The sequence below is a fragment of the Aegilops tauschii genome, chromosome 6 (assembly GCF_002575655.3).
Source record: "Aegilops tauschii subsp. strangulata cultivar AL8/78 chromosome 6, Aet v6.0, whole genome shotgun sequence".
Classification (NCBI taxonomy): domain Eukaryota; kingdom Viridiplantae; phylum Streptophyta; class Magnoliopsida; order Poales; family Poaceae; genus Aegilops; species Aegilops tauschii.
Genome location: NC_053040.3, coordinates 496,798,496 through 496,812,561, shown reverse-complemented (window position 1 = coordinate 496,812,561; position 14,066 = coordinate 496,798,496). Strand labels below are relative to the sequence as shown.

General features: G+C 42.9%; 1 protein-coding gene across 1 annotated transcript; it reads left to right on the top strand.

The window, feature by feature from the left end:
- The first annotated feature begins 2,041 nt into the window (after positions 1–2,041).
- LOC109752700 (uncharacterized) lies at positions 2,042–12,268 on the top strand. The gene is made up of 7 exons (XM_045230237.2): positions 2,042–2,506; positions 3,055–3,312; positions 3,516–4,787; positions 4,858–4,923; positions 6,920–8,185; positions 8,286–8,336; positions 10,532–12,268. The coding sequence occupies exons 1-7, from the start codon at positions 2,356–2,358 to the stop codon at positions 11,719–11,721; spliced, it is 4,254 nt and encodes a 1,417-aa protein (XP_045086172.1). The 5' UTR covers positions 2,042–2,355; the 3' UTR covers positions 11,722–12,268.
- Positions 12,269–14,066: the final 1,798 nt, after the last annotated feature.

The window sequence follows — 14,066 nt, the reverse complement described above, 5'->3', positions numbered from 1 at the left end:
TTTCTACAATTTGCTATCATCTAAGTAAGAGCGCTTGAGAGAAATCCATTCATAAGCAAATTAGTGTTTCTGCTTTGATTGCAAGAACAAGTTGGTTCATGACTTCAGAATTCTGAAGGAGACGTACAGTGCTAGATTCCACATATGGGTTTAATGACATACTTAAAGTGACATCACATGTTCCAAACTATGCTCAGACAATAGCCTTGACATATTTTCATGTAATTATTGGTAACTCCTTTCTGAACCTTGCATCAACTAAAATTTGATAGTCCATTCATCAGTGTATTCAGTTCTGTGGAATTTCGTGTTATTTATTAGGTGATACGTATATTACCGAAAACAAAACTGGTGGAGCCCATAAGGGTTCGCTCAGAGAGAATTGTTTAGAGATATTGGCAAGATTGTATTTGTCCTTAATCCAGAAAAGGATTTGTCAATGTGGAGGTTGATCTTTGTTTCCCTTGTCCTATCTTCGTATCTACATTTCTGTTTTGTCATTAAGTTACTTTCGAAAAATGTACTTTTGCCTCGAAGTTCTTGTTACATGTAAAAGTTGAACTGAGGGGGAAGGAAATCAAGAGATAGCTAATCTATTGGGAAGAGGGAGGGAGATGCAATCTATTAATCATGTAGGTGTATACAAGTCACTTGAGTGGGACAAGCTAATAAGCCATGTAAATTAAAAGATTGATAAACTAAAGAAAAGCTGTTCACGTTTATTTATATTATAAGCTATGTGTGGTCCATGGTTTTGCCTGGTCAAGTATAACATTATGCTAAGTCCTCTCCTGGTAACATGATTTTGCGTATTTCACCGTCATTTTGTCATGCTCTGGAGTCAGGGAGCAGCGTTGCAACGGCTCATGTTGTCGGTTCAACTATACAATAGTGTGGTGTTGCAACGACTCATGTCCATAGTTCAAAGTGTGTGTGGAAGGGGGCATTGTGAGCTTGAAATTGTATGATAGAGATAGTGTGTGAAGAAAGAAGAAGATAGTGCCTTATAATGACATAAAGAATAAGTTGACAACGAGGATCCTAAAAGTACTGTATGTTAGACACTACTAGAAGATTTTTGTCCCCATTGCAACGCACGGGCACTGATCTAGTGAGTGTTAAAACGCCATTCTCTCCGTTTGTATCTGCTGGAGGTCACACTGGTTTTTTTTTTCTCTAATAGTAGTATATATGCCAGGCCATGTATGTCTTTCTTTTATTGAAAATATTTTGGTTGAAAAATCCGATGGGCTGGGTATGAGAAAGGAGATAAGACTTCCTCTTTGTCTTTTCTGCTTCACAAGGTCACATGCGCACAGCGCCACAACCGGATAAAACGGTCTCATACAGTCTGACCTGCATTAGCACATGGCATGCATATCATTAATGCCCGGAAGAAAGTTTAACCACATATGGCCTGACAATCATCTGACATGCAACAGGCTCAATGCATCTATCCCGAGACAATGCGCACTCAACTTCAAATTTCCCAATCTTTTATTGTGGTTCACACTAAAACAACTTAAGTAGTAGTAGTAGATTATTACAACTAATCCATTTCTTTTGTAACTTGGGTCATATTTTGATCATGATTTTAAATAATAAGATATAACTTATATTTAACGAAAACAATATTGTTGAAAACTACATTCAAGTACGAATTCAACAACATAAATTATGCTCAATTATGTGATCAAAGACAATGAGGACTGATATACACAGGCGGAGGTAGTACTGACAAGAACGGAGGAGGCAGCCAAAGACACGAGAGATTAATGTGTAACGGGAGATCCGATTTCCAAGGGCAATATAGGAAAGATTCCACGTTCCTCACCTCTCCTTGCGGAAATGACTAAGAATTTAGGACTTGTTCAAAGGAACCGAGGGAGTAGTATATGCTAATGCGAGTATGCTCGATTAGCGCGATGGTGCCATTATGACATGACACTCGAGGTCGAGGTCAACTCAAAGACTTAAGACCCACTCTAGAGTATAGACCCCTGTACAAATGGATGGAGAGAGAGAGTATACTAGACATATATGCTAGTGGCAGTAGTATGCTCGATTAGCGCAGTGGTGCCATTATGACACTCTGAGGTTGAGGTCAACCCAAAGACTTAAGACCCGGTCTCGAGTAATATGAGAAGCGCGTTCGGGGAGGAGATTGCATCACGCTTCACTTGTAGTAGTAGACTCCAGACTTTGCAGAATACAACGTCTTGAGGTCTGACCTCCATTTCCATTAAATCTCATGCACACATATACTACTAGCTAGTAGGAGTAGCTCCCAAGTCTGTGAGGAGCAGTGTCCACCATTGCTCACTCAAGCTAAGTGAGCAAGCCAGTAGGTACAAGATGAAAAGGGGCAGGAGGAACGAGAAGGGTAAGAAGCTTGCGGGCAAGGCCGCGGCAAGGGCTCTCGTGTGGCTTCTGCTTCCTGTCCTCGTCTTCGTGGTGCTCAACTCCGATCACATGCCGCAGGTTCCTCTTCAAGCAACAACTCTTTGTAAGTCCCCTCAATTACATTACAAGCAACAACTCTAGGTTTCGAGTGTTCATCTGATCTATACGTGTGCGCGCTCATCTCCGATTCATCGTCCCAAAGACTCATTACTCAAACTCTTAGCCCATAGTATTAGTAGACGTGTACTACCTCTCTCCTGGTTTATTGGTCTCCTTCATATTTTATGTTATATTTTAACCATTTTTTTTAGAAATGGAGGACGACCCCAACATCAGCATCTGGATTATGCATGCAGAGATTTAACTAAAAAATGTTAATGCATGTCGTCGGAAATTACATCGTTAGAATTGTATTTGAACATAGTTTTCGCTAATATTATTTTTAATATGTATAACTTTTTATTTTATTAGTTACAATCATGGATAAAATATGACTCTAAATACTAATACGAGGGGCACGGAGGTAGTAACAACGATTTAACATATCTGTTACAGCACGTTATGTATACTGCCCATGAGCTTGATCATTCTCTAATTAATTCATCGATTTGGCGCTAACAGTAATATGGGCTAATCCTTCATTTAATTCAGATTTGGTCGGCCATGCACCACCACCTTCTCCCGCATCAAGCGATCAGACGCCCGGCGAGGCCGTCGATGCACCACCTTCTCCCACATCACGCCATGAAACTCCCGGCAAAGTCGTCGGCGCACCACCTTCTCCCACAACAAGCGACCAGACACCCAGCGTGGCCGTCGATGCACCACCTTCCGTCGCATCACGTGACGAGGCGCCCGGCGACGCCATCGGTGCGAACAAAAGTCAAGGCGACGTCGCCCGTCGACGAGGTAATAAGTTTACCTTTTCTCCGCAGAGCAGAACCGTTGTTAAGTCTGCCTAAACAAACTAATGCTAACAGACATTGTGTTAGTTGTACAGTAGTACCAATGGAATAATCCAACGGTAATTGAGATCTCTCCAAGAGTGACAAGAGCAAACCTAAATAGAAGTTTCTTTCTACTAATTAATAACTCTTTTCTGCATCTTACAGATACAGATGTGGCAGCACCAAGAAGCAAGTCAATCTGCGACTTCAGCAGCGAACGCATGGATGTCTGCGCCATGCAAGGCGATGTCCGTATGCACGGCAAATCCGCCACCGTGTACGTGGTCTCAGCGTCCGACGACAGCTACCGGCCAGAGAACGGGACGGTGAAGATCCGCCCATACCCGCGCAAATCCGAGGAAGGAACGATGCGGACTATCCGGGAGGTGACCATCCGCTGGAGCGGCCTGGATGCGCCACGGTGCACGGTGACGCACAACGTCCCCGCGGTGGTCTTCTCCACCGGCGCCTACCTCAGCAACTTTTTCCACGCCATGACCGACGGCATCATCCCTCTCTTCAACACTGTGAGGGAGTACGATGGGCATGTCCAGCTTGTGGTCACCGACTACAACCACAAGTGGGTCGACAAGTTCAAAGACATCCTCGCCGCGCTCTCCAAGTACCCGGTCATCAACTTCGACGCCGATGACAAGGTGCGTTGCTTCCCGTCGGTGCAAGTCGGCACCGAAGGCCATAAGGAGATGGGGATCATCCCTGCTCTCTCCCGCAAGGGCTACACGATGACAGACTTCCGGAATTTTCTCCGGTCGGTCTACTCGCTGAAGCGTGAGTGGTCGACCCCCGTAAACCGGACCACCGGTGACAGGCCTCGCCTCCTCATGATTCTGCGCCGCAACTCGAGGGCGTTCGCGAATGAGGCGGAGGCCGTCGCAGCTGCCACAGAAGTCGGCTTCGACGTGGTGTCGGCGGAGCCGCAGGTCGTGAGCGACATGGCTCGGTTCGCAGAGGTCGTGAACTCGTGCGACGTGATGGTGGGCGTGCATGGCGCGGGGCTCACCAACTTGGTGTTCCTCCCGCGGAACGCCACGTTGGTGCAGGTCGTCCCGTGGGGAGACATGAGCTGGGGGTCCAATGCTGCCTTTGGTGCACCGTCGGCTGACATGGGCCTTGGGTACGTCCAGTACGAGACGACCCCTGAGGAGACGACCCTCAAGTACAAATACCCGAGGGACCATGCCGTCTTCACCGACGTCGCCTCCATAAACAGGCAGGGGTACGGCATGACGTGGGGGCTCTTCCTCAACGGCCAGAACATCACCCTCGACATCGACCGCTATAGAGGGGTGTTGCAGAAAATCTACCATGATAGTATAATGGGCGATCCTTCGTTTAATTCTGGCCCGGTCGTCGAAGCACCACCTTCTTCCGCATCAAGCGGCGAGACACCCGGCGACGTCCTCGATGGGAACAGAGGTAATTAATTACTTGTTCGAAACTCAAGTCTGGCTACTCAATTGAATATGTATATTGTGATCTGTTGCAGATCTCCAAAACGAGAAGGGGTTGCAAGCCTTGAACGCGGGAGTAGATGCCCCTTTGATAAAATCAGGTACGTACAGAGTATGTATACTGCATATATATCCAAGCACTGGGTTGTACAGTACCAACGTATTATAGAAATTACTCCTAGTTACTCCATCCATCCCATAATACAAGAGCATTTTTGACACTCCCTCCGTCCCATAATACAAGAGCCCAGGGAGTACTAATTTGAGGCATCTTTCGAGCCACCGTGTTGATCCTAGAAAACATGCCATAAATAACCATACGATTGGAATTCAACAGACTAAGATTAGATGTGAGATATAGTATATTTGCACATGGTTCTAAGTTCCGGCAGTCTTGAATCTCTACGTCTTTACATTTTCTATTAACATTTTCTTTTTGCGGGTGACATTTTCTATTAACATATACTGTACAAACATTCGCTTACACGTTGCCAGTTTGTAGCCGATTCCTTCGCTAGTCCGTATGTGTATGTGCCTCTCAAAGCAGAATCCTAATAGACTAATCTATCTACTACGCAAGCAGAATCTCTATCTTCTTACTCTCTTTTACCGAGACCTGTGTAACAAAGTGCAAGCAAGTCCATAAACCATAGATTCCATTAGTCCGAGCTTTAGATTTCATATAATTTGGAACACATATTGTTAAAAGAAACCGGCCAAACAGTACTACTACGAAAAAGGTGCTCACATGTGGACACGTCGATGGCACAACCTTCGTGCATGGTCAATGGTAAAAAAAAGTGAGGTTAATAGGACCCGCGCAAGTATGTAATGTTTCAGCCAGGTCAATTTGTCGACCATATCGGTCTTATGATCTTGAAAAAAAAGACATACTATTTGCAAACAAATGGGAAATAGTGACAAGATTCCGTTAGATGTAACTTCTAGTATGAACTAGCATGGGAAGATATATATGAAGTGACATCACCACGTAGATAATATAAAAGAATGTGCGGAAATCGACACAATAGTATGACCATGCAATTTTGTTTGGCCCAATGCATAATACGAAAACGTCAGAGAGATAAATATAGGGACTTATCCACTGTATATTGAGTGTCCATATGAAATTAATATTATAATAAGTCAGATATTTCTTTCAGAAAGACACACCACAAGATCCCGGACTAACAGTAAACAAGAAAGAGGCAAAAATGGTCAACGAATATTGATTTCTTTTTTCAAACATACATGAATGTCTCTTTTAACAATGTAGTGAATTTTACCAAGAAACAACATATGTTGTGAAGTAGGTGAAGATAGTTCATGTTAAAATCCAGCCTTTGTTTATAACCTTTTTTTTGGGCCCAGAGCACAACATCTTTCTTTTGTTCATGAAAAGTTTCAAACGTGTATAAGACCTGAACATGTTCGTTACAAAATACTTCTTAAATTTTCAAAATATTGATTGTTTTTACTATTCACCACCGAAACACTACCTCTATTAGTAACCACATAATTGTCAGAATACATGTATGAACCCGTGGATGAATTGATGACTAGTAGAGTATATAATAAAGGGCTTCCCATGATGGAATAATCCAACGGCAATTCGAAATTTCCTAAAGTGACAAAACAAAACCTAAGAAAAGTTTCTAACTAGTACTCCCTCCGGTCCTTTTGACTTTGCATATAAGAATTTTTTAAAGTCAAGCTTCTCAAAATTTGACCATATTTATATGAGAAAATATTAATATCTATCATGCTAAAGTTATACAATATGAAAATGTAGGTCATGACGCAGCTAATGATGTTGATTTCGCATTGCAAATGTTGGTATTTTTTTCTATAAAGTTGGTCAAACTTTACGAGGCTTGACGGCGGGCAAATCTTATATGGGATCTAAAAAGGACCGGAGGGACTACTAATTAATACTCCCTAGTCCCTATGCTCACAAATATAACATGGTCTACTTTTTTCCTGATTCAGATGTATGTAGACACATTTTAGTTTGTCTTCACTCATTTCAGACTGTAACTAGTTTAAAACATCTTATATTTCTAAACAGAGGGAGTAACTCTTTTGTGCATGATATAGATGTGGCAACACCAAGAAGCAAGTCAATCTGCGACTTCAGCAGCGAACGCATGGACATTTGTGCCATGCAAGGCGACGTCCGTATGCACGGCAAATCCGCCACCGTGTACGTCGTCTCAGTGTCTGATGACAGCTACCGGCCAGAGAACGGGATGGTGAAGATCCGCCCGTACCCGCGCAAGTCGGAGGAAGGAACGATGCAGACTATCCGGGAGGTGACCATCCGCTGGAATGGGCTGGATGCGCCACGGTGCACGGTAACGCACGACGTCCCCGCGGTGGTCTTCTCCACCGGCGCGTACCTCAGCAACTTTTTCCACGCCATGACCGACGGTGTCATCCCTCTCTTCAACACAGTGAGGGAGTATGATGGCCACGTCCAGCTTGTGATCACCGACTACAACCGCAAGTGGGTTGACAAGTTCCAACGCATCCTCGCCGTGCTCTCCAAGTACCCCGTCATCAACTTTGACGCTGACGACAAGGTGCGTTGCTTCCCGTCGGTGCATGTCGGCACCGAAGGCCATAAGGAGATGGGGATCATCCCTGCTCTCTCCCGCAAGGGCTACACGATGACGGACTTCCGGAACTTTCTCCGGTCGGTCTACTCGCTGAAGCGTGAGTGGTCGACCCCCATAAACCGGACCACCGGTGACAGGCCTCGCCTCCTCATGATTCTACGCCGCAACTCGAGGACGTTTGCGAATGAGGCGGAGGCCGTCGCAGCTGCCATAGAGGTCGGCTTCGAGGTGGTGTCGGCCGAGCCACAGGTAGTGAGCGACATGGCCCGGTTCGCAGAGGTCGTGAACTCGTGCGACGTGATGGTGGGCGTGCATGGCGCGGGGCTCACCAACCTGCTGTTCCTCCCACGCAACGCCACATTGGTGCAAGTCGTCCCGTGGGGCGACATGAGCTGGGGGTCCAATGCTGCCTTTGGTGCACCGTCGGCTGACATGGGCCTTGGGTACGTCCAGTACGAGACGACCCCTGAGGAGACGACCCTCAAGTACAAATACCCGAGGGACCATGCCGTCTTCACCGACGTCGCCTCCATAAACAGGCAGGGGTACGGCATGACGTGGGGGCTCTTCCTCAACGGCCAGAACATCACCCTCGACATCGACCGCTACAGAGGGGTGCTGCAGAAAATCTACCATGATAGTATAATGGTCGATCCTTCATTTAATTCTGGCCCGGTCGTCGAAGCGCCACCTTCTCCCGCATCAAGCGGCGAGACACCCGGCGACGTTCTCGATGGGAACAGAGGTAATTAATTACTTGTCCTCTGCAGAGCACGGAGGAGTTTGCTTGTTCGAAACTCAAGTCTGGCTATTCAACTAAATATATATATTGTAATCTGTTGCAGATCTCCAAAACGAGATGAACGCGGGAGTAGATGCTTCTTTGATAAAATCAGGTACGATATCCAAGCAGTACGTATTTGCATTCTTAATTTGGTTGTGGCAATCTGGCTGGCAGCGAGGAAACATAGGGTATGTTTGGTTCATGACTAATTTTGTCACAACTAAGCTTAGGCAAAGTATGGCTGCCACAAAAAGTGTGGCTAAAAAATGGTCACTACAAGTGTGGCAAGATTTGGCAAGAAGTTGAGTCTATGACATGTGAACCATGTAGCTAGAAAAGTGTGGCAATGAACCAAACACATGCCTAAGATATTGTGGCACGCCTAAGCTTAGGCGTGGCAACCTTAGGCTGCAAACCAAACAGACCCATAGTACTAGAATTTGGTACTAGAAAACAAACTTAATACTAATAGACTTTGCGTTAGTTGTGCAGTACCAACAAATTATAGTAATCACTCCTACTAATTAGAGGCATCTTTGGAGCCACCATGTTAATCCTAGAAAACATGTGATACATAACAAACGATTTGAATTGGAGGACTAAGACTAGATGTGAGATAGAGTATATTTGTGCGCGGTGCTATGTTCTGGCAGTCCTGGATCTCCACGTCTTTACATTTTCTATTAACATATCTTGAAACAGGCTTTCGCCCTGTTTTATATATAAAGCAACAGCACCCAAGTTGCTTCTATTCCATTCGCTTGCATGTTGCCATTTTGTAGCCGATTAGCCCTTCGGTGGTCCGTATGTATGTGTATGTACCTCGCAAAGTAGAATCCTATAATAGACTAATGCATCTACTACACAAGCAGAATCTCTACCTTATTCCTCTCTTTCACCGACATCCATAAACCATAGATTCCATTAGCCCGAGCTTTAGATTTCATATAATTCGTAACACATTTTGTTAAAAGAAATAGGCAAAACGGTAATTAAGAAAAAAGTGCTCACATGTGGACACGTCGATGGCACATGCTTCATGAAAGGTCAATAGTCAAAAAAAGAAATGAGGTTAATAGAACCCGCGCAAGTATGTAATTTTTCAGACAGGTCAATTTGTAGACCATGTCTGTCTCTCAACCTTTAAAAGAAGACATATTTGCAAATAAATGGGAAATAATGACACAAGATTCTGTTATATATATATAACTTCTAGTATGAACTAGCATGGGAAGATATATATGAAGTGACATCACAAAATAGATAACATAAAAAAAAATGTGCGGAAATAGATACAATAATATGACCATGCAATTTTGTTTGGCCCAATGCTAATACGAAAACATCAGAGAGATAAATATAGGGACTTATCCACTGTATATTGAGTGTCATATGAAATTATATGATAACAAGTCAAATATTTCTTTCCGAGGCCACACGACAAGATCCCGGACTAACAGTAAACAACAAAGAGGCAAAAATGGTCAAAGAAAATTGATTTCATTTTTCAAACATACATGAATGTCTCTTTTAACAATGAAGTGAATTTTACAAAGAAACAGCATATGTTGTGAATTAGGTGAAGATACTTCATGTTAAAAAGTAGCCTTCGTTTAGAACCTTTTTTTTTTTGCCCAGATCACAACATCTTTCTTTTGTTCATGAAAAGTTTCAAGCATGTATAAGACCTGAACATGTTCATTACAAAATTCTTCTCAAATTTTCTAAATATTAATATTTTTTACTATTCACCTCCAAAACACTACCTCTATAATAGTAACCATATAATTGTCAGAATACATGTATGAACCCGTGCACGAATTGATGACTAGTAGAGTACTCCTCCATTCCTAAATATAAGTCTTTTAAGAGATTCCAATATGGACTACATACAAAGCAAAATGAGTGAATCTATACTTTAAACTACGTCTATATACATTCGTATGTAGTCCATATTGAAATATCTAAAAAGATTTATATTTTGAAACGGAGGAAGTATATAATAAAGGGCTGCCCATGATAGTATAATCTGACGGCAATCGGAAATTTCCTAAGAGAGACAAAAGAAAACCTAAGAAAAGTTCCTAACCAGTACTAATTAATAAATCCCCCATTCATAAATATAAGATGTTCTCCATTTTTTTCTGATTCGGATTTATATAGACGCATTTTAGTTGTTTGCTCACTCATTTCAGTTCTTTTTTTTTTTGTAAAGACTCATTTCAAAACGTAAGTAGTCCATATCAAAATATCCAAAACATCTTATATTTATGAACAAAGGGAGTAACTATTTTATGCTTGATACAGATGTGGCAGCACCGAGAAGCAAGTCAATTTGCGACTTCAGCAGTGAACGCATGGACATCTGTAACATGCAAGGCGACGTCCGTATGCACGGCAAGTCCGCCACTGTGTACGTGGTCTCAGTGTCTGATGACAGCTACCGTCCAGAGAACGGGACGGTGAAGATCCGCCCGTACCCGCGCAAGTCGGAGGAAGGAACGATGCAGACTATCCGGGAGGTGAGCATCCGCTGGAGCGAGCTGGATGCGCCACGGTGCACGGTGACGCACGACGTCCCCGCGGTTGTCTTCTCCACCGGGGCCTACCTCAACAACTTTTTCCACGCCATGACCGACGGCATCATCCCTCTCTTCAACACTGTGAGGGAGTACGATGGCCACGTCCAGCTTGTGATCACCGACTACAACCGCAAGTGGGTTGACAAGTTCCAACGCATCCTTGCCGCGCTCTCCAAGTACCCGATCATCAACTTTGACACCGACGAAAAGGTGCGTTGCTTCCCGTCGATGCACGTCGGCACCGAAGGCCATAAGGAGATGGGGATCATCCCTGCTCTCTCCCGCAAGGGCTACACGATGACGGACTTTCGGAAATTTCTTCGGTCGATCTACTCGCTGAAGCGTGAGTGGTCGACCCCTGTAAACCGGACCTCCGGTGACAGGCCTCGCCTCCTCATGATTCTGCGCCGCAACTCGAGGGCGTTCGCGAATGAGGCGGAGGCCGTCGCAGCTGCCATAGAGGTCGGCTTCGAGGTGGTGTCGGCGGAGCCGCAGGTCGTGAGCGACATGGCCCGGTTCGCAGAGGTCGTGAACTCGTGCGACGTGATGGTGGGTGTGCATGGCGCGGGGCTCACCAACCTGGTGTTCCTCCCGCGCAACGCGACGTTGGTGCAGGTCGTCCCGTGGGGCGACATGAGCTGGGGATCCAATGCTGCATTTGGTGCACCGTCGGCTGACATGGGGCTCCGGTACGTCCAATACGAGACGACCCCCGAGGAGACGACGCTCAAGTACAAATACCCGAGGGACCATGCTATCTTCACCGATGTCGCCTCCATAAACAGGCAGGGGTACGGTATGACGTGGGAGCTCTTCCTCAACGGCCAGAACATCACCCTCGACATCAACCGCTATAGAGGGGTGTTGCAGCAAATCTACCATGATAGTATAATGGTCGATACTTCAGCTAACTAGATGACCCATTGCGCCTTGATGCAAAGACCTAATGCAACCAAGAAGCGATGCGGTCTATATGAAACACGTTTCATGAATTGTTCGCATCGTACGATCTCAATTTATGACATGCGACATTTGTCAATACTCGGGATATTACATGATATAGTTCATTTTCAAGGTACATATGCAGAAAGTGTGTACAAACATTCTAGAAGTTCTCAAACTATTTCTTTAAGTGCTACTGAATATTCTTGAAAATGCTAAAACTATTTCAAAACGTTTTTGTGACTAATTCTGAAAGTGATCGGTCTTATTTTGATACTCAAACTATTTCTAAAGCGTTCATAATGTTTTGCAGTCTGAACATTTCACAGATGTTTTACAAATACCCCACACATCTATACGTAAATGTCACATCTTTTTTGTTGCCCACACATATGTTAATACAAATACAAACACTTATTGTTGTCTTGAATTAAGAAATACAGTACCAACAACATCTCGACCTAATACAAACATAATAAGAACTTAGTCTGTGAAATGAAATTAACATACTAATTCAACATGCGCATCTAAGCAGCAGGGGTTCACCACCCATAGCTTCGAGAGAGATGCGACTAGTGAACCTATGGTCTCCTGGGTCTATTCTCCATAACTTAAAACAGAAAAGGTAGCCATGATGTTTTTACTTATGTTTTAGATTTACCATGCATGACAACTAAAGTTTTCCATCACTTATACCGAAAAAAGAAGTAGCCATGATGTTTGTACCTAAAAGTTTCCATCGGCTAAATCCTAGATTTCCCATGCATGACAAACTAAAGTTTTCCATTACTTATACTGGGAGAATTAGCCATGATGTTTTACATAAGTTTGCCATGTAGCAAAACCATTATTCATGCTCTAGAAAAATAAATCTGACGCATATTTGAAATTCTTGTGTATTATGTCTAACATACAAAAAAGTGCAAGATACTAGAAAGTTAAACTACAACATCTCCAAGAAAATCATATATATCAAATATATAGCTAAAAAACCAAAATTTGCCATGATTGTAGAATGTTTATATAGATCATGTATTTATCATGCAAAATCTATCTTAAAAAATTACAAGCATAAAGTTGTCATGGTGATTTTATGGACCTACCATGATATGTACTAAGTCTTAACTCATGTTGGAGGACATTAAAAACTAGTCCCTCAATTCCTCACTTATTGTGGAACGCTAGGAGCATCATAGTGTGTGTGAACCCTCGAAGGAGCTCAAATTCACCTCAAAATGCATCTAATATAGCAAAAAAGAGTGGTAGTTTTTGTTTGTTTACCATGATCCCTACACACTACTTTCCATGAAGACGCTCAAAAAACACAACATGGAAAAAATGCGTATAAAATTTCCATAATGCATACAAACTAATAGACATGATGCTCAAAAATGGCAATCATGACAGATTGTGTGTAAGTTTGTGATGATGGAAACTATATGTGTAAAATTGTCATGATGCATACAAACTACTTGCCATCATGATCAAAAGATGACATTCATGGAAAAATTTGTGTAAATTTGCTATGATCACAAATATAGTGTGAAAGTACCATGATGCACATGAAATACTTGTCATGATGCTTAAAAAGACATTCATGGTAAAGTGTGTGTAATTTTACTATGATGATAAATTTAATGCCAAATTGCCATGATGCATACAAACCAATTGCCATGATGCTCAATAAACACATCAATGCCATTTACACACTAATTTGCAGTGATTCTCAAACACAAATCATGGCAAAAATAAGGTGTGTAAAATTGCCATTGCATGCACACTACTTGCCATGTTGTTTAAAAACACATCATGGTAAAATTGTGTGTAGATTTTCCACGTTGCATAAACACTACATGTCATGATGATCAAAGGACACCGGCAAAAAGAAAAGAAAAACACATGGAAGTTGGCATGATATTTGCCATGCGCAAACAGATTTAGATGCAAAAGGAAAAGGTGGAAAACATCTTTAGTTCTCATGGATGCGAAAATCTTAATTTGAAACAGGAAATCTTCTTTAAATTGCCGTGATATTTGCCAGGTGCGGAAAATATTTAATATGAGAAGAGGTAAAAAAACATATTTAAGTTATCATGGACAAAAAACATCTTAACGGTTCCCCTCAACAAAAAAACATTTTAAAGGTTAGCCCCAACAAAAAACATCTTAAATATGTTAAGGAAAAAAATTAAGTTACAAAGATATTTGCCATGTGCAAACATCTTACAGTTCCCACGTAGAGTGTGTTTTAAGCTGTCAGGGGAAAAACAATTTGGTACGCTATTGGAACATAATTTAGTTGCAATGATACTTGGCAA